Source organism: Pristis pectinata, chromosome 19 (genome assembly GCF_009764475.1).
Source record: "Pristis pectinata isolate sPriPec2 chromosome 19, sPriPec2.1.pri, whole genome shotgun sequence".
In the NCBI taxonomy this organism is placed as follows: domain Eukaryota; kingdom Metazoa; phylum Chordata; class Chondrichthyes; order Rhinopristiformes; family Pristidae; genus Pristis; species Pristis pectinata.
In genome coordinates, this window is record NC_067423.1 from 41,607,667 (window position 1) to 41,627,903 (window position 20,237).

Here is a 20,237-nt window from a genome sequence, read left to right on the forward strand (position 1 = left end):
GAAAACAAGCTGCTGGAGGAACTCAGTGGCCCAGTCAGCATCTGTGGAGGGAAATGGACACTCAACCAGCAATTCCTCTCTCCAGTTGCTGCCTGACACTGAGTTCCTCCAGCAGTTTGATTTTTTGGGGTAAATTAGAAAATCTATTAAAAAACAATGAATCTCATATGATTTTATTAAACAAAAGTTATGGTGGACCAACAAAGATAGAGAGATAATCCAATTGCAGATCAGAAAGAAAATTGCAGACAGTAAATAAGTCCTGAGTATTATTCCAAATGAGTGTAGGAAGCCAGGACACGAGCAAGACAAAGTTGAAGCATTTTCAATCACCTTGAAGACATAGTGAACCTTCTCTTAAAGTTTCTACATCCCAGGCTTAGACCGCAGCAAACTCGATCACTTCATGTTACCACGAAATAGTTAAGTGTACCAAATGGATGAAGGGATATCAAAGGTGACCTTGCTTCCAATCCAGTTCTGTGGGCTCCAAAGTGGGAGAATCCTGGGTGCGGAAAAAGCCAGGTGGTAAACAAAATGCTTAAGGCTGTTCAGGAAATGGAGCCTTCCTCAGTTAAAGGTCATTATGAATGGCTAGGGATGATAGTGGCTGAGTGGGGTGCTTTCACTCCCGCGGGATGAATCTGTGCCCCTTGGCCAAGAAATTGTGCAGGAGCCTTTCAACCCATACTCAAAACTGTGGATGGCTGTGATTTTTGCTACCAGGCAGCAGTGGGTAGGAGGCTGAAAATTTTACGGCACAGGTCCTGGGGCAGGCCTCAGGCTTCGGACAAGGCACCTGTTCAGGTTTTGTGGGGAGGGAAGAGTGTTGATCAGCAACTGAGGAATGGCCCTAATGAAGGCAGCTGGAGAGTGGAGGGGAAGTGGGTAGAGAGCAGGGGGGGTGGGTGGTTGGAATTGAGTGGCTGAGAGGGAAAGGTCGCTTGTACTTGGCTTCCACAAGCCAGTACCTTCCTGGCCATTCTTCCTCAATTGGGCAGTTAGAGATTTCCATGTCAGTAAGGGTGTCACATTTTTCTTAAGGAGATTTTGAAAATGTCCTTGAAGCATTTCCTCTGTTTTCCTGGACCTCTCTTGCTATAATGCAATTTGTTTAGGGAGATTTGTATCAGACCTGTGGTAGCCCTGGCCTGTCTTCTGATCATGATAGGAGTTCAGTGGCTGGAGACACTGGCTCACTGGTACTGATCCACAGCCACGGATTTTGAGGTTTTTGTAGAGACAGCGTTGATGGTACTTCTGCACTGGTCCTAGATGCCTGCTGTAGGTTTCCCGAAACTTTCAGGATGGTGTGATCACTGCTGCTTCACAGACTGTCAGCTTAGTGTCAGGTTTGAGGTCTTGGTCTTTAAACATATTTTCCTGTTCATCCACAACACTGGCATTTTCAAGTGGAAAATTGCCAGATAGGCTTTGTCCACAAACAGCAGCACAAATCCAGTCCAACAAATATTGCCCCATTTGATGTTACAGAGCTGTGTAAGAGAGGAAACAACACTTGCATTTACATAGCACCTTTATTGTAGAAAAATGTCCAAGGCACATCACAGAGGTATAATCAGAAGCCAAGTGTATAAAAGATAGATTACATCTAAATTCTGATTTTATTGGACATAGGCTCAAACTATTACAAGACAAATTTATAATTGATTTTTCTTCACACAGTGATCAAAACATGGAATGGATGTTTAGGCAATGTAATTAAGGCAAATACCCTAGAAATATTTTTTTAAACCTGTATTTGTATTGTGCTAAATTATATCCTTAACTACTGATACCAAAGTTGTAGGCAAATGTGACATTTCATTCACAAAAGATCCCAGCAAATGAGATGAACAGTTGGTTACTCTTTTTAAAGTGTGTTTTAGGGAGCAGCATTGGTCAACCCTTCTTGAAAAGATTATTTCCTCATGAAGGAGCTTCAGTTTAATGCCTCAACCAAAAGATGGGATCTCCCTCAAAGAAGGACTCTTTTAGCCATGCAGCTGTTTGTCAGCTGTTTTCGGAGTGGGACTGGAGTAGGTACACGTGTGCCTCAAGGGCAAAAGTGCTACCAAACTAGCAAACCCTCTGAAATGGTAGAAACTTGTAAATCCAGAATGAAGCAATATCAATCTTATGACTTGGAAGTACTGCTGGTCTGTCACCAGGAAGTACAGCTTTAGCACTTGGGTAAGATAAGGAGCTAAAAAAGTGGAAAATATTTGAACCGTCAATTCCTTCATCCAAAATGTTCTTGGTTTTACCACCCCTTACTTAAGCCAAAATGTTGATTTGTATTCATCTTTCCCGACATTTATAAAAAGTTAGTACTTAAAAAATTAACAGGAGTATTTTACAAAAATTGGCACTTTGAATTCTATGATGTGTTGTTGCTCCACAAAGAATCATAAATTCTCATTACAATAGTTAAATAAATACATAAATCTAACTCATGCCTGCATGTATAAATCCTTGCCAGACTATTTTACCTTAAATATTTTACATACACCACATATTAAATAAGGCAAAATAGAATAAAGTTAAAATATACAGGAAAATTGGGGTGGCATTTAACAAGCTTTTCAATGGACTTAAAATGCACATTTTGATAAACCTGGTAAATCACAAGAATTACCATGTATTGATTTCAGTGCTATACAATCATGTACTTGTCCAAAGTTACCCCACTTCTCACTTTTTATAACATATTACACAAATTCATACATCAGAAGTGTTCACTTTCCCAGCAGTCACAGGCCTCCAAACTAGTTCTAGATGCCGAGAAGCAGGTAACGTTTTTGTTTCTCCTCTGCCCTTCGAATCACCCCAGTTGTGGTGCCATTGACACTGGCGGTTTGTCAATAAACTACCAAATTCTCTTGTTTGTTTTCTGTTGCTGTACGGATTCAGTCTGTTTTCAACTGCAGGGCACCATAATTAAGTCCAATGTCTTTATTTAGCATCCATGCATCTGTGCTTTCTATTTGAGTTGCATGGGCAGTGTTCAGGAACAGGGATCTGAGCAGATCTTAGAAAGAAGCACTTGGGGGTCAACCCAAATGAAATCAACTAAATTTCACAAACTTGATCCTTTGATCTACAGTCTCCAGTACCACACCATGTACTGATTTATCTCATGAAATCATCAGGGATAGCAAATGATAGTTCCATTAGCTACATCTATAAATCACAATAATAAATCCTTATATTTCAAGGTTACTGACACACTTTGGAATTGTAGCATAGAAACAGATCATGACTTAAGTCACAAAATTGTTGGTGATCTACCTACAAAATATGTAACCAGACCAATGAAACATTGACTAATCTGTGTTTTGGAGACTCCGAGTAGAAAATTGCAACAGCCAAATTTTCTTCATGTGTGCTAGTTTTCAGAGAGCACCAAAAAGCACAGAGTGAGGGTTTTGGGGTTGAAGCAGAACCTTTGCAATTCATTCTGCAATCTGAGATGAATCTTTACTAAAAGGTGTGAGTTTGAGTATTCTATTCAGTTTTCTTTGAAACATCAACACCACACTTCAACACCCAAGTTTAGTGTAGTTTTCACTAAGTTATTTCTTGAAGTCTTTCCACCAAGTGGGTGCCCATTTTGTTGTTATAGCACAGTAGCTTCCTGGAAAACCTCTACCCATCTGTTGAGAAATTGAAACATTTATAAATTACTATAATTCTTGTGTCTCACAGAACCCTATGTACAAAGCAATGAACCACAATTGTGAAATACACAATAAGTATGTAAAAAAAAACGTGATTGTCCACTCCGGGGAGTCTCTGCTGGCCGCTGATGGAGTAACAGCTATTTGCTGTTGCTCTCACTATATCTAACCTCTTAACCTCTTCAACCCGATTTGAAATCCTTCCTTTTCATCCTCGGTAGCAAATTTAAATGCGATTTTATCTTATTATGAATGCAAGAGGTGCTAAGGCTATGAAAACCACCAAGGAAGATGTTCCTCCTGCAACTCTGGAAGCTATTTTCGAGCAGCTTCAACAGCTTAATGCCAAGTTCGACTCTATTCAAGGAATCCTGGAAGATCATGAAGGACGAATTAAAGTGAATGAAGCCTCTCTTTCGGTTTTGGATGGGAAAATTGATGACTTACAGAACCTTTGTAAAAAGCAAGCCAAAGATAATGAAAGATTAAAGCTGAAGGTTACTGACTTAGAAAACAGGAGCAGAAGATCCAATCTCTGAATTCTAGGATTACCAGAAAAGACTGAAGGTAATCAACCTAAGGAATTCTTTCCAAAGTTTTTGACTCAGTTATTCCCTGGTATTCTAGAATCTTTGCCTAAGATTGATCGAGCACACAGAATACCTCTTTTTAAAACTTCCTATGCAAGTCAAACCCAGATCAATCATCATCTCTCTCCATGACTTTCAAACCAAGGAGCTTCTAATTCGGGAAGCACGTCGTAGAGGAATGATTAACTATCAAGATTGTCAGATTGTCCACTCCCCTGTGCCTGGGGAATAGTAAAACTTAAGGAAATGCAAGTTAAACAAAGCATCTCTGACTGCTTAGTGGGTGACCCAACTTTGGTACTTCAAGAAGTAGAATAGGGTGTTCTTTCCCTCTGCCTTCTTTTCTATTGTTTACTGGGCATCTCAACAAAGGCCTATTGAAATTTAGTTTAACAGTCTACCCCCAAATGTGGAAGCTGTATGGATGGAGGGGAAGAAGGGAAGGGAGCATCTTTGGGGGTACAGGGACGACCCTGAATTTATGCTCTGACACCATCAAAAGGAAGTTGGCATATATATTGCCGAGCTCAATCTAAAAGTGTGATTTGTAATCTGGAATATGTATCCCTTCCTCTACAGGGATACACTCTAGGCATGTTTACATGTAGATACTTCAGGATACAGCTAGGTAGATGAAGCAAAGGTATTTACAGAAGTTGGGAGACAAACCATTACAATTTCTGGTTGTGATTTCACTGTTGAAGATAATTATGGAGGTAAATTTTGAGTGAGATAAGGCAGTATTGCAGAGAGATCCAAGGATGCATCAACATTGAGCAAGGAGGGGGTAAAAATATGAGCTAGACCATCAGTATTTTGAAATTCCTGCATCAAAATGCTTACACAACTATTGTGAAGCAATGAAAACCAGTTTATATTATATAGAGGATTCAGAATTAGCCTGTGAACAAACATTTAAGGGAAAAAAAACACTTGAGCATCCTACATTGAATGGCCCAGCAAAGTGGGAGCTTCATCATCTTTGGCATTGTACACAAGTAGAAAGCAGTGGCAGAAAAAACAATTCTTCTGCAGACCTACAGAATAAAAAAAACCTAACTGGATGGATGCCAGACAGGTAGCAATTCAATCTTAGATTTCACTTCTTAAAAAAAATATTTATTTGTTCATGTGGAGTTGTCATTGCTAACAAGGCTGGCATTTATAGTCCATCCCTAACTACCCTTGAACTGAGGAGATAATTAAGAACTAACCACATTGGTGAACCTCAAGTTAGGTGCCAGACAGCAGATTTCCTTTTCTGAAGTATACTCAGGAACCAATGGGGTTTTGCCACAATCCAGTAATTTCATAGTTACTGTTCCTGACACTAGATTCCGATTACAGATTCATTCATGAAGCTAGATCTGATGAACCAAACATTCACAGATTAGGGGTATCATCATATTTAAAATTTGACTATCCAAACTAATCCACTGACCTGCTGTATAGCACCGATTATCCACTAAATTGCACAGAGACAACTTTTCAGTTTACAATATTCCAAAACTCTTACTGTTTGTACTTCCTGTCAACATTTCCATTATAAATTCCAAGCTCCACAATTTTTTTGTGGAATTTGCAGGAGAGAGATTTCTTCACTAGTGGGTTGTGAATCTTTGGAATTTTCTACCACAGAATGCCATATACTTCAGTCAGACTTTAATAGATTTTGAGCTCTAAGGGAATCAGGGAATATGGAGCTGGACAGGAAAGTGGAGTTGAGACCCAGAATGAGCCCTGATTTTATTGAATAGCAGAGCAGGTTCAAGAGACCTCATGGCCTGTGTCTTCCAATGACATTGCACGAGAAGAACAGAGTACAGACACAAGAGACTGCAGACGCTGGAATTTGGAGCAACAAACAATCTGCTGGAGGAACTCAGTGGGTCGAGCAGCATCTGTTGGATGGGGGGGGGGGGGGGAAGAGGGGGAAGGAATTGTTGATGTTTTGGGTCGACATAAGGTGTAGCCCTCATAATAAGTACATTCAGAGGGGATCAGGTACTTTGATACAATTTAGGCACTATTTTAGGCATATTCTATCCTATTTTTATATAGGAGTTGATAATCTTCCCATGGAATTGTAAATTAAGTAACAATGCAGTAGCGACTTTAAAGTTGTCAAAAGGCCTGAGTTGTCCACGGACAGGGCCTTTGTTTCCACTGCTAACGGCCTTATCACTGCTCTGTGGAAAGACTGCAGCAAGGAAGCTGACAGAATGTTGGAGGCTGCAGGTCATAAAAGGGAAGTGAGCACCCCAGGAGAGACGAATGCAGGGTGTGGGCTGGATCCAGCATGATCTTGTCCATTACTTCTCTTGCCCAAGGACCCATACTGTGGCTATTCTCTTCACATATTTGTAGATACTATACTATTTTATATTTCTTAATAGCTTAATCTTATTCTGTGTTTCCCCTTTTTTTTGACTACCCTTGGCTTGTTTCCAATCCCAAATCTCAGGCTTACTACTCTTCTTGGTAGTCTTTTCATTTAGTCTAATATTTTCAACCTCGGGTTAGTCACTGATAAATTATTTTTCTTGTACTTATTAGAAGTATATTTATTGAAATATTTCTTTAAGATACCACCAAACCTCTTAATCTAATTTCCCAATTTACTGTCGTCAAATCATTCCTCATACCTAACCAATTGGCTTGAAGACTTTTGTTTCAACTTTGGTAGGTCACCTTTGAACACAATGCAAGATTCTGTCATTTATGGTCACTCTTATCTGAGGATCCCTTACAATGAGATTACTAATAAGCCCCCTATCACAACAAATTATCTAAAATAGCCTGTTCTCTGGTGGATTGACCTTTCATCAGAAACTTCAATTTCCTTCAAATGAGCGATGGGGAAAGATCGCCAACCTGAAACACTAAATGTTTCTCTGCACACTCTGCATGACCCAGAGCATCTTCTGCACTTTGTTTTAATCTCAGATTTTCTGCACCTGCAGCATTTGCTCTTGAGCTAAATGTCAAGCTTGTCATATTTGGAATGAGCTGCCAGAAATAGTGGTTAAGGCGGGTACATTAGCAATGTCTACAAGCATCTAGATAAGTACATGGATAGGAAGGGTTTAGGGGGCTATGGGCCAATCGCAGGCAGATGGGACTAGCTTGCTGGGCACACAGTCAGTATAGATGGGTTGGGTTGAAGGGTCAAGTTTGAAAAGTTGTAAGTTGCTAATTAAACAATAAACCTCTGTTCCTCGAGTTTCACAGAAGCATTGTAGGAGGCCGAGGAAGAAGAGGTTAAGGTGGGAATGAGGTGGTGAATTAAAATGATTGGAAGTTCAAGGTTGTACTTGCAGCCTGAACAAGAGCTGTTTAGTGAAGCAAACACCAGTTTCTCTAATATAGAGAGACTACATAGTGATGGATGATGTAGTAAACCACTGAAGTAACTGCAAATAAAGTGCTATTTTATAAAGGAGTGATTGGGATCTGGATGATGGAAAGGGAAGAGGTGAAAGGTTCAATGTTGCTTCTTATAGAAGATGCTGTGAGAAGGGGAGGAATTTCGAAGGCTATTGAGTGGACCAGGGTGTTGCATTCAGAACCCAATCACTCTGATGATTAATGGGATGTGGGGAAAATCCTGTATTTGGTGGAGGGTGGTGGGTCGAAGTCAAGGAACATCTCCAAATGATTAGGCATGAGGTAAGAGAGGAAGGGAAGTTGCCTTCCTGATGAAAGAGGACATAACAAGAGAGGATATTCTTGGGGGATTTAAAGGAGATATGAGGGAGGATATCCTTAGAGAGGATATTCTTGGGGGATCATCCAGTGAGGCCATATGGGTCGAACTTAGAAACAAGAAGGGGATGGTCATTCTGATGGGATTGTATTATAGGCCCTGCAATAGTCAGCAGGAACTGGAGGAGCAGGTATGTAGAGAGATTGCAGCTAGATGGGGAGGGGAGGGCCTGGAAATCATATAACTCCTTAGTTGGAGGAGGCAGCGGCACTGGTCCAGAAGGGGGTATCGTCAGAATAGATATTGAGAATGGAATTGAATCCTTACAAGAAGCAGCACCGTGTAATCAAAATAGTTGGTGGAGTCTATGAGAGAACAGCATGAGGCAAGTTTGTTAGTGAGCAAAGGAAAGAAAAATTTAGAAGATGAATATTGTGATGAAAAGAAAACTTCTGAAATGTTCCAGTTTGGGTTAAGCAGGAAGTGCTACTGGCACAATCGTGAATTCCTTAGGAAGAGAGGGGGCCCATGTTGAACTGGTACAAGGACAGTATGTGCATCCCATGATAAAGCAGGAATAGCTGGGATCAATTTAGGCTTCCCTGGCAACAAACCTTGTTTACAAGACTTTCAAAGAGTCAAGGAAAATAACTGTTTCATGTAAAATTTTCACTTCAGATGGAAGATTTAAAACTGTATCCATTTCCACGACCACAGACTCACTGAAAATTGTTTGCATTTTTTGCTTAGAATCATACAATTGTGCAGTACATAAATGGGATCTTTTGGTCCACCTCATCTGTGTTGACTGTGATGCATCCCTACACTAATCCCATTTGCTGCATTAGGCTCGTATCCCTCTAGGCCTTTTCTATCCAAGTACCCGTCCAAATGTCTTTTAAACGTCATAATTGTACCTGCGTCCACTACATTCTCTGACAGCTTGCTCCAGACATCACCATCCTGTGCATGGGAAAACCTGCCCCTCATATCTCCTTTAAATTTTGCCCTTCTCATTTTAAACCTGTGCCTTCTAGTTCTAGACGTCCCTGCCCTGGGAAAAAAATTCTATCTATGCCCCTCATAATTCTATAAACCTCTATAAGCTGACCCCTCAGCCTCCTGTGTTTCAGGTAAAATAGCCCCAGCCTTTTCAGTCTTTCCTTATAACTACAGCCCTCCATACCAGGCAACATCCTGATGAATCTCTTCAGCACTCTCTCCATTCCTACCATATCCTTCCTCCACCGTGGCAACCAGAACTGTACACAATACTCTAAAGTGGGGTCCAACCAACGTTTATAGTTTGGATTTCCAGCATCCACTGTGTTTTGCATTTGCAGTTTGCTTTACTCACCTTCGGGCAGTGTGAGGATCATCTGCTTTAAACACATAGAACAGTGTTCTTTTATGAAACAACTGAAAGATCACTTTGAGTTCTGAAAGGTCATCTTGCACTTCTGAAACTGTGAATCCAAGTAACGGTTGGCTCTCCAAAGCGGCCACATCCTTTTTGTTTGAAGAAATACACCAGAAGTAAAGCTTTATAGAACAGTCAATGCGTCAGATGTATTAAATAACATTAATATCATAAACTTTGCTGTAACTGATAGAAGTTTTTGTCTTTGTGGACTGCAAAAGAGCATGCATGGTATTCTAAATCCATTAAAGAAGGTGACAGTGATAATAAACCCCATTCTGATTCTAAATCTACATTTCATTTTCATTTTTAGAGCAACTGACACCAACATATTTGATCTAATAATGCACACCAAAGGTGCAGCCGTTACCTGTGCTAGTAAGGTTGCAAGGCTTAGCACCTCACAGTCAGACAGCCAACCTGCACCGGATGTTTTCCTATTTTTTTATATATAAATGCATTTCAAACTCTGGAGAGAAGTTAATATGTGGTCCCTTCAGGGCTTTGCCCTCTATGTTTCTGTCCATCCCTCTTTGACTTGTTGGAATAAAATGCAACAAATAATAGGGAACCACCAATATGTTCTCATCTCTAAATGCTGGAACCTCACAAACCACTGAGCAATACAAATGAACTAGATCTCTACCTTCTCCTGTCAAGACATATTACTGGATCTACACAAACCAATTAAGAAGTTCATAACAATGCCACTAAGGGAATGGCACTAGCATGAAAGCTTCTCATTGAAATACAATCTGAATATCTGAAATGGAAGCAGGCTTTTCCCATCTGTCCAGTACAAGAATGAAGAGAAAGAAATTGCACACTGCGCATGCAGGTTCCTGAAATATATTGTTAATTGTCTGAGACCACACTGCGGATGTTGCACGAATGGTCAAGATAACCTATCAGTTTTTGTAAGGTTAAAAAATATTGAGTTGTTACCTTTTATATAACTTTATTACAGGAACAAAGTTAACACATTTTCTTACCACTGACACAACTTCTATTTATATAGCACTTTAAACACATCAAAATGTTTGAAGGTGGCTCTTAGGAGGGGGGAATGTTAGAAGGAGAGGGATTGAGGAAATGAATTACAAACTTCAGAACCTTGGTGACGAAGGCATGGTGACAAATGGTGGTGTAAGTTAATTCAGGGATGGAAATAGATGAGCATGGATAACCTGGAAGGTTACACTAGGGATTTGGAAACAAGCCTATGAATTTCAAAACACAGGCATTGCAAAAAACCATTTGCATGTGAATTATGATGTAGCTCAGAGAAAATGTGTGGAAGATAAATAAGAAGAGGCAATTGATAGGAGGCACTTGAGTTAACATATGTGTGGGGAGTCTATTCTCCAGTTACATCTGGATAGATAAAGGTTACTGTTATGTCAAAAAGATGATGACGCTACAAGACAATGCTAATACATGCACCGGGAACTTCAATATAAATAATTACCACTCTTATTGATTCCATATCTTAGAGTTACAGGCACTCTATTGGCAAATGGTTATCCATTCTATTGGCCTATGGACCCTTACCTCACTGGCAGCATAAGTATATAACACCTTCTCCTGAATGACAAACCAGAGCCGTTTCCATGGTTTCTTAATGCCTTTTGACCGATACAGATAGCCACTCATAGATGAGGCTCCAGTATTTGCTGATACCTGAAATAAACAGCAGAGTGCACTTTAATGTCTCTCTTTATATTTGGTACTTTGAAGAAACTTTGAGTTTGCAGTTCTAACAACAATGCTGAGGAACCAGAAATTTCTATTATTTGTTTTTTTAGTTTTCTGGCATTTTTTCTATTTCCTTTAACCTAATATTGGAAACAGTCAGGCCATTCCAAGTAAAACCGAAAATGTTAGAAATATTTAGCAGGTTAGGCAACATCCATGGAAGAAGGAACATTGTTAACATTCAGGTTGATAACTTTTCGACAGAACTGGAAATACTCATTGACAGAAATTGTTAAAGTTGGTGTTGAGTCTGGAAGACTCTAGTGTGCCTTGTCAGAAGATGAGGTGATAATGCTTGAGCCTGCACTGAGCTTCTTTGCAACAATCTTGGAGCCGAAAGCATGAATGGTTGTGGGATGGGGAAATCAAGTCAACTTTCAGGAGGCAATGTTCCTGACAATGCAATCGACACTCCCTTATCTTCAAAAGACAGCACTTGTGACAATGTTTTGTCAATTTGATCCTCCATCTTCTGACCAGATTCATTAAGTCTATCTAGACTTGATATTACGTCTGGTTGGAAGATGGACAAACAATTGCCTGAAGTGCTATCTTTTGAAGTGAGAGCGGTATCCATTGCCACAGATTTCTGAAAATCATCAAAATGGCAGAAGCTTGAAATCTAAAATAAAAAGGGAAAATACTGGAAATACTCAGCCGGTCAAGGTGCATCTGTGGGAAGAGGAACGGAGTTAACATTTCAACCTGAAATGTTTACTCTGTTTCCTTTCCCACAGATACCGCCTGACCTGCTGAGACCTCCCAGCATTTTCTGTTGCCATCGATTGCTGAGTTGGTAACTGAGGCATGCTCCACTGACTTTCAAAAGGCAACATCTCTGGCAATTTAATATCCCACCTCCACTCTGCCTCAAACAATGTTCCAAAGAACCATAAAACAAGCTCATGTATCAGATCTTCCAGGTAAGCAGATTGTGGCTTTCTGGACTTGACACTAAGCTTAAAGATTTCTGATAATGAGCATTGCTCACATTTTGTGTTGTTATTTTCTATTTCCATACCACTTCTTTTCTATATTAATTTATCCTACCTTCCATCCTATGACCCCTCCCCCTTTGTTCTCTCTTCCTCTCCACCTGGTCTCTATATCTTAAAATCTGTTTATTTCTAACTATTTCCTGTCCTGCTTGAAAGATTAGCAACATTAACAGATTCTCTCTCCACAGATGGTGCCTGGCCTTCTGAACATTTCCAGCATTTTCCGTTTTTATTTCATCATCTATGATGTTTTAGTTCTGTATCAATATCATTTTCAAACTACTCTCAATAAAGGCAGTAAAATAGATGTTTTGCCAACCAGATTAGTTAGCAATGCAGCAACATGAAGATACATCGTGACTAAATACTTTGAACTTCAAATCAAGAATAATGAACTACACCCTAATATATGGCCAATAATAATTCCTAACCAACCATAAAAAGGCAAATTTTCTGAGTTATGGCACATATCAGCTGAGCATTTCCATTAGATTTTCATGAACTGAAGGGACATATCACTTTGGATATTCGTATTTTATTTTGGTTCTTTGGGCAGGGCAGGGAACATGGAACATAGAACGTTACAGCACAGTACAAAGGGAGATGAATTAGCATTAATGCAATGTATTGAAAATACCACTTATCTCAGTTCCACTCCATTACTATCCCTTTTGCCTTCAGAATTAGAAGCTTAGACACTTTAGCCAAACACCCAGGACTTGGAGCTTGCAATCTGGACTGATGTTCTAGTATAGTACAGACAGCACTCTCAGAAAAGATAAAGGCATTAACTCTTGATCTCCTGTTTATCTGTTCCAGTGGTTAACGTGCAGGATAAAAATCCTGTGGTGCTAATGGAAAAATTTAGCATGACATTTCTTGCTCAATCTATATTTACAACACAGATCATTATTTCACTTAATTGCCATCTTTAAATTTTAATATGTGCAAAATAGCTCTAATTTTTTTTCTACATAATAGGCCCTGCAATTCAGTGTGATCAATTTTATGACTTTTACCAGAGATAAAAAAAAATGCCTCATTCATACAACTTTTTTTGATAACACCAGAGCTTCCAAATTCCTGGGCTTTCCTAGCTATCAAGCCAATGTCACTTCACTGGTCTACATTAGGAGATGTGCTTTGAATAAAACTAAATTTGATCTTAACACCTTTTACCCATTGTGACTATTACCCATCAGATCAAAGAATAGCTGCACTCGTTTTTCAGCTCCTGTTATGGTCTGTTTTGTAGCTGGAGTATCACTCTCTTGGCTGGAAGTACACTTCACTGCTGCTTCTGGATTTTAGGGTGACTTCCCACCTCACTGCAGATTGTTTTGCACGGCAAATGATTCTGCACATCTCATACACAGGCCCTTTGACCCACCATGCCAACTCTCGTGCCTATTTACTGTAATCATACATAATCCTATTTTATTATCCCCACATTCACATCAGCTCTCCCTCCATTCCCCCGATTCCACTCTCCGACACACTAGGGGCAATTTACAGTGGTCAATAACCTATTAACCCATGTGTCTTTGGCACATGGGAGGACTTTGGAGCACCCGATGGAAACCCACATGGTCAGAGAGAATGTGCAGACTCCATAGAGGCAGCAGCTCTACTAGCTGCACCACTCTGCAGTCCTTAGTCATCTCCTTGGTCTTTATTTACTCAGCAATACTTGTAATGGCACATCTTCCAATAACCTGTCTTTCAAATGGTTTCAAGATTTCACCTGCTTGGTGCACCCATCTCCAAAATGAACCATTTGTTAATGCCCTTTACTAACTTCACTCTTGCTGCTGCAACTTTAGTCTTCTACAGGTTCTCATATTTTTAATTCTAGACTCCCTCCTATCAACTCCTCTCTATTCCTATTTAATATATGCATATCCAAATAACTGTTATATACTCAGCCCTAATGATGAGTTTCTCTGTGTCTGTTCATCTGACAGCTTTGTCTTCAAGTCTAGGCCTGAACCCATCACTTGTTTTTCCACACTTTTACCTTCTTATCTTTAGCTCTCCGAGACTCTTCCCTCATATCTCCTCTCTCGGGGAGTCTGCCTTCTGAAACTGATTCCACTTTCCAAATTGTTGTGGTAAAGTTCTATCCCTAACTCCTTCAAATCTGTGGGCATCAACTCCCTCCTCAAAAACAACCCGTGATCTCTCTATTCTCCAAGGATTTATCCAGGACCCTTCCTATTTCTCATCTCCATGTTGCCCCTTAGCAACACCTTCTGAATGTACAGCTTCAGTTTCATATATTGGTTGATGACATCCAGCTTTAACTCGCCATCATTCCTCTCTTGACCATTTCAGCAGGTCTAATCATCACATCGCACAACGTCCGGTGGATAAGCAGAAATTTACAGCCTGCAACCAAATATTAAAAAAAAACAAATTTGTCTCACCACAAGCTCTGCTCCCCAGTCACCAACTCCATCCTTCACTCTGGCAACCACCTGAGACTGAACCAGGTGGTCTGCAACCTTGGTCTCAAACAGGAACCAGAGATGAGCTTTCCATCTCTGTAAGTCTTACTACCCTGCCTCAGCTTTAGAGTTTCTGAAACCTCGTCTGCATATTTGTTACCTCTAAGATGTGGCTATTTCCAAAGCACTGCTAACCAGCCTATTACTGCTACCCTCAATAAGCATGAGGTCATCCAAAACTTTGGATCTTAATGATATGACTGGATCTTAATCACATCATAATCACCCATCACTCCCATACTCTCTGACCCACCTTCACTCCTACTTAACTAAAACATGAATTATAAATCCAACCATAGTCTTTGAATAAACCCCCCTGCACCCCCCCACCCCCACTTCCCAGCTCTCAACCCCTCTTCAATCTCCTCCTGTCCTAAAATCTCTAAAGATGCCTATGTTACTTAAACTAGGACTGGGGTAGTTAAATTTAAACCAATCCACAATTAGCAGTGTCTTCAGCTAAGCAGAAGAATTGCCTTCTTAAGCACCATTTTTCTTTTAAGAAGACTCCCTCCCTCCCTCTTGTCATCTGCATGAACATCTCTCCATGTGGTTCGGTGTCAAATTTTACAGCTATTGCTCCTGTGACCCTAAGGATGCTTAACTGTATGAGAAATAAATACGTTGTTATTGGGTGGTCATTGCACAGAACAAGAAAGTCGTTTGCAACTTGAATACAATTATATTTTTTTTACATCCTCCTCCCTTCCACTCCAACATAAACTAGTGCGGGCTAATGTAATGATGCTGTTAACATTCTTTGCTACAATGTGAAAGTCTTAGATTACCAAATGTGAATTTCAAATTTCCCCATAGGGAAAGGAAAAACAAATAACTCGTATTCATACTTCCGTAAGGCAGGTGTGAGAGGAAAACAAAATAACAGATACTGATCACTCAGGTTTGATGACGACCTCAGATGGTTTGTGTGTCGAATTTGTGACTTCATGGGTTTCCCCCTGGGGCTCCAGTTTTCTCCCACATCCCAAAGATATGCTGGTAGGTTACATGGCCACTGTAAATTACTCCTTAGTGTAGGTAAGTGGCGAAAGAATCAAAGGGGGAATTAATAGATGTAAGACAGTAAGTTGTGGGGGTGATAGGAAATTAAGGAGAGGAGCAATTGCTCTGTTGGGAACCAGCATGGATCGAGTGGGCTGAATGACCACTTTCTGTGTTGCAATAAGTAACAAAACTAAACAGGAGCTTTTGAGAATTGCCACAGAAATCCTATGCAAACTGCAAAGTTCACATTCCATTGAAAAACTGGATTCCATCTTTGATCTGAAATACCAGATTAAGTTATAATGCATCTCAAAAGCCTAAATAATGTCTGGAGGCAGAAGTACACAATAGCAGTAATGTCACATTCCCAAAATACTGTAATATAATGTATTTAGTTCCAGCATTTATTTCTGCAAGATCCAGTTTTGCATCTTTATAAATGGTATTAGTACAAGGCATAAGGATTTGGTCAGTAAAAGCAGATAGTAAGAGTTTCTACATTAAAAAATGAATAAAAGAGTTAACATAATGAATGCTGGTCCTGGAGAAACAGTCGATGTTTCGGGTTGAGACCCTTCATCAGTCTCCAGCATCTGCAGAATTTCGTGTCTCCAAATTAAATAGGTATTTTGCATCAATCTTATCTGTAGGGGATAAAAACATCTCAGAAATAGCTTTAGTTGGGAGGGAGGTAGTAACTCAACAAAATTACAGTTACCAGAGATGTGGTACTGAACAAATTGTTGGAACTGACAAGTCTTTGGGTTCTGATGGACTTCAACCTAGTGCCTTAAAAGAAATGGGTAATAAGGTGATTGGTGCATTGGTTTTAATATTCCAAGATTCGGGGAAGGTTCCATTAGATTGGGGAAGAGCAAGTGTTACTCCTTTATACAAAAAGGGAGACAGAAAGCAAGAAGCTGCTTAACATCTGTCATAGGGAATATGTGAGAAGCTATTATTAAAGATGTCACAGGTGGACACTGAGAAAAAAATTCAAGATAATCAGGCAATATCAACATGGTTTTGTGAAAGGGAAGTCATGATTGACCAAGTAATTGTAGTTCTTTGAAGTAGTAACATGTGCTGTGGACAGAAGGAAATAGGGGATATATTATAAATTGACTCCCAGAAGGCATTTGATGAGGTGCTGCATCAAAGGTTATCGTGGAAAATCAAAGCTCATGGTACAGAGTAACTTAATGGCTTGGACCGAAGACTGGCTGATGAACAGAAAACAGAGATTAGCCAAAATGATCCTTGTTATGGTTGGTGGGCTGTAAGAAGTGGTGTGCCACAGATTGGTGCTGGGGGTTCAACTTTTTATAATTTATATAAATGATTTGGATGAAGGCAGCAAAGGTATGGCTGCTAAATGTGTTCATGACACAATGAAAGAAAAGTAAGTTGTGAAAATATGTAAGGAGGCTACAAAGGGAAATAGATAAGTTGTGAGTGGGCAAAGATCTGGTAAATGGAGTAGAATATTGGAAAATTGTCAGTTTTGGAAGGAAAATAAGTATGTTATCCAACTAGTGAGTAACTGCAGAGATCTAAATTGCAGAGGGCTCTGGATATCCGAGAACATAATTTGCAAAAGACTAGTATGCAGGTACGAAAGCTAACAGAATGTTATTATTCATTGCCAGGGGAATTGGATATAAAAGTCAGGAAGTTAGGCTTCAGTTATATAGGGCACTGGTGAGTCCCCCCCCCCCCCCCCCCCCCCGGAATATTGTGTAAAGCATTGTTCTTCTCATTTGAGGAAGAACATAATGCTTTGGAAGTAACTGAGAGTACATTCACTTGATTGATCGCTGGACTGGGTAGAATGTCTTAAGAGGAAGGGCTGGACAAACTAGACTTGTATCTGCTGAGGTTTAGATGAGTGAGAGGAGACGGTTGAAATTTGGGATCCTGATAGCGTGGATGTGGAGAGAGTTGTTTCCTCTAATGGGAAAATCTAGAACTTAGGGGTCACTGTTTGAAAATAAGGGGATGACTGTTCAAAACAGAGGAGGTGAACTTTTTTCTCCCAGGTCGTGAGTCTTTGGAACACTCTGTTCTCAAAGGGATGTGGAAGCAGAGCCCTTGTATATTTTTTGGGCAGAGGTAGATAGATTTTTGATAAGCAAGGGGGTGAAAAGTTACTGGAGATAGGCAGGGATGCAGAGTAGATGTTACTATCAGATCACCCATGATGTCATTGAATGGCAGACCAAGCTGAGGAGTGAGTAGTATGCTGTTGTTCTCAGTTTATTTATTGTGTTTCTCTACAGTCATTCCCTCTATTTTTTGACAACTGAAATTAGCCAACAGCCTATCAACTTCTACATTTTAAGGTGTGCTTGTGCTCTGCCACAGTAGCATGACTAGGAAGCCACTCTCTTCACTTGCAGGACCTCATTAGCAAAAGTACAGAAGCATTTATGCCTGGTCTCTTGTCTTGTTTTTGTTAAAACTGCGATACAGTCTGAAGAATATCAGGTTTTGACGAATGTCCCACTTACTTCTTTTAGTGCTGCTGGAATTTTCTTGTGTTTCCGCCCTGAAGAATGCTGAATGCTGTGAAAAACTGAGGTGAGGGTACTCGAGGATTTGTGAGTTGGAGATGCCATCTTTGTAACAGATGATTGCACTTCTAATTGAAAACAAAAAAGGTTTATTCTAAAAAAGTGGTAAAGTTCAATACAAGATCTAGAAAAAAAGCTTAAACTCTTGCAGTGCCAAACTGGAACAACAAAAATCCCTGAAGAGAAATCTATATCATGTAAAACTGAGATCAGCTAATTCTCCGCTTTTAAACAGTTCACTGCTTCTACTGTACATGCATGATAGGTGAAGACAGGACTAAGTAGTCATCCTACAGTCTGTCTCAAGAGCAACATCTCAAGTAAAGTATCAAATAATACTAATAGAGCTGTCGGTCTTAGACAACAGGTTTGCGGAAAAAAGGTGCTGCTGAATCAATGACTAAGTCACCAACTTTAGGACAGTCTATTTTGAGATATTTTGCAGAACTTCACTGCTACCACTTTTACTCAGCAATACAGATTTCAAAGAAGATGGTTCAATGCTTGCTCATTTCAAGAAATGGTTTGGATGAATTAAAATACAATTTCAAAACAAAGGTGATAAATTTTGTGTATGAAAATATGAAAAGTATTTCTGAAGTGACAATATGAAATCTTGCTTAAAAGAAATATTTATTAATTTCTTCAGTGAGGACACTAGTTTTGTTTAAAATGTTGTATGGTACTGATCTATATTTTTTTTTTACCTTCTTTGTCCACAAAGTACGGATAATAAAATTAAACGTATCTTTAATTTTCTCACAAATGTAAACCACCAACAGTACTTCTGATCTGATGCTATGCTATATGGTTCATGAAAAGTATAAAAAGATGTCTGTAGTGAAACCCAAAAAAAATTCCAAAATAAATTTATGTAGTGTGAAACAGTGCAGAGGAGGATGCCAGGTTGCATTGTATGTTTGTTAACTACTGTAAGCTTTACAATTATGAAACCACAAACAGTCCAACTACTTAAATATAGATTATCTTTAAAGTGAACAAAATGCTCCTTAGTGGCAGAAGAGGCATGTTGCAATAGGCAATTCAAACGGTGGTTTGAAAAGTAAGGTTTGAGGAGGTTGTCAAAGGCCTGAAGGGAAGTAGCACTAGGCAGGGTCAGTGCAGGAACTTGAGGATTATGCCAGGCATGTTTGAAGAATATCATTAATGGTGCAGGCCTGGAGGGTCCAGGAGAGTGGAGTGGGAGTGGTGTTGAGTAAGGATACCCATTGTCAACCAACCAAGGGCACAAAGCATTGTTGTTAAGGCTCGCAGAGATTGGAGAAGGAAGACAGAGTGAGGCCAGGGGCAAATTTATGAAGTGATATGGCAATTTTGAATTACTAAAGTGTTTGTACAGGGCAGACTGCATTGCCGGCAAGAAAGATATTCAGACAACTTGAGTACAGAGGTAATGATGTTTTGGGCCAGCTTTTGCAAGTCAAGTAAAGTCAGAAGCAATCAATATATAGAAATCAAGTAAGGAATCTCAAGCAATGTATAGGATAGAAGGTTAGAAGTCCACCAAAGTTGTCTGATTCCAATTGAATAAGCAGCAGTTAAGGGGAGTGAATTGAGGGTACAGGGTTTGTAGCTCCAAAACTATTGGCAAAAGCCAGATAAGAGCTTCAGTCATTCCTCTGAACAGGAACGTTCAGAATCAGCTATAATGTGACGTTAGACATGTAATCTAAAGGCACAAAGTTGGTCAAGAGGTTAAGACAGTGGTAGATAAGTATACTCTAGTATTTTCACATACAAAAATTGAATGCATGCCTACAGATAATTGTTAATGGGCAACAATAAACTGTGAGCAGAATTATCACTACAGATACACTGGGCTAGATTGGAAGTGATGAGACTGATTCCAGAGGGTGAGGGATGTTAATGCAGTCATTGCTGCAGAGTATAAGGTGAGGGGTGGGGGGTGTGGAGGGAGACAGGGACTAAGGGAATGAATGAATAGTGTAATCATAAATACTCCAGGTTGCCATTGGGCTTTT

The 20,237-nt window shown here is 39.8% G+C and overlaps 1 protein-coding gene across 1 annotated transcript in view; it reads right to left on the bottom strand.

Moving 5' to 3' along the window:
- Positions 1 to 1,552: 1,552 nt before the first annotated feature.
- fgd6 (FYVE, RhoGEF and PH domain containing 6) overlaps positions 1,553 to 20,237 on the bottom strand; it is a 92,325-nt gene continuing 73,640 nt past the window's right edge. The window contains exons 18-21 of the mRNA XM_052034190.1: positions 18,172 to 18,302; positions 10,948 to 11,076; positions 9,334 to 9,485; positions 1,553 to 3,656 (exon numbers count right to left, since the gene is read on the bottom strand). Coding sequence (XP_051890150.1) covers positions 3,620 to 3,656; positions 9,334 to 9,485; positions 10,948 to 11,076; positions 18,172 to 18,302 — 449 coding nt within the window. The 3' untranslated portion in view covers positions 1,553 to 3,619. The remainder of the gene's footprint in view (positions 3,657 to 9,333; positions 9,486 to 10,947; positions 11,077 to 18,171; positions 18,303 to 20,237) is intronic.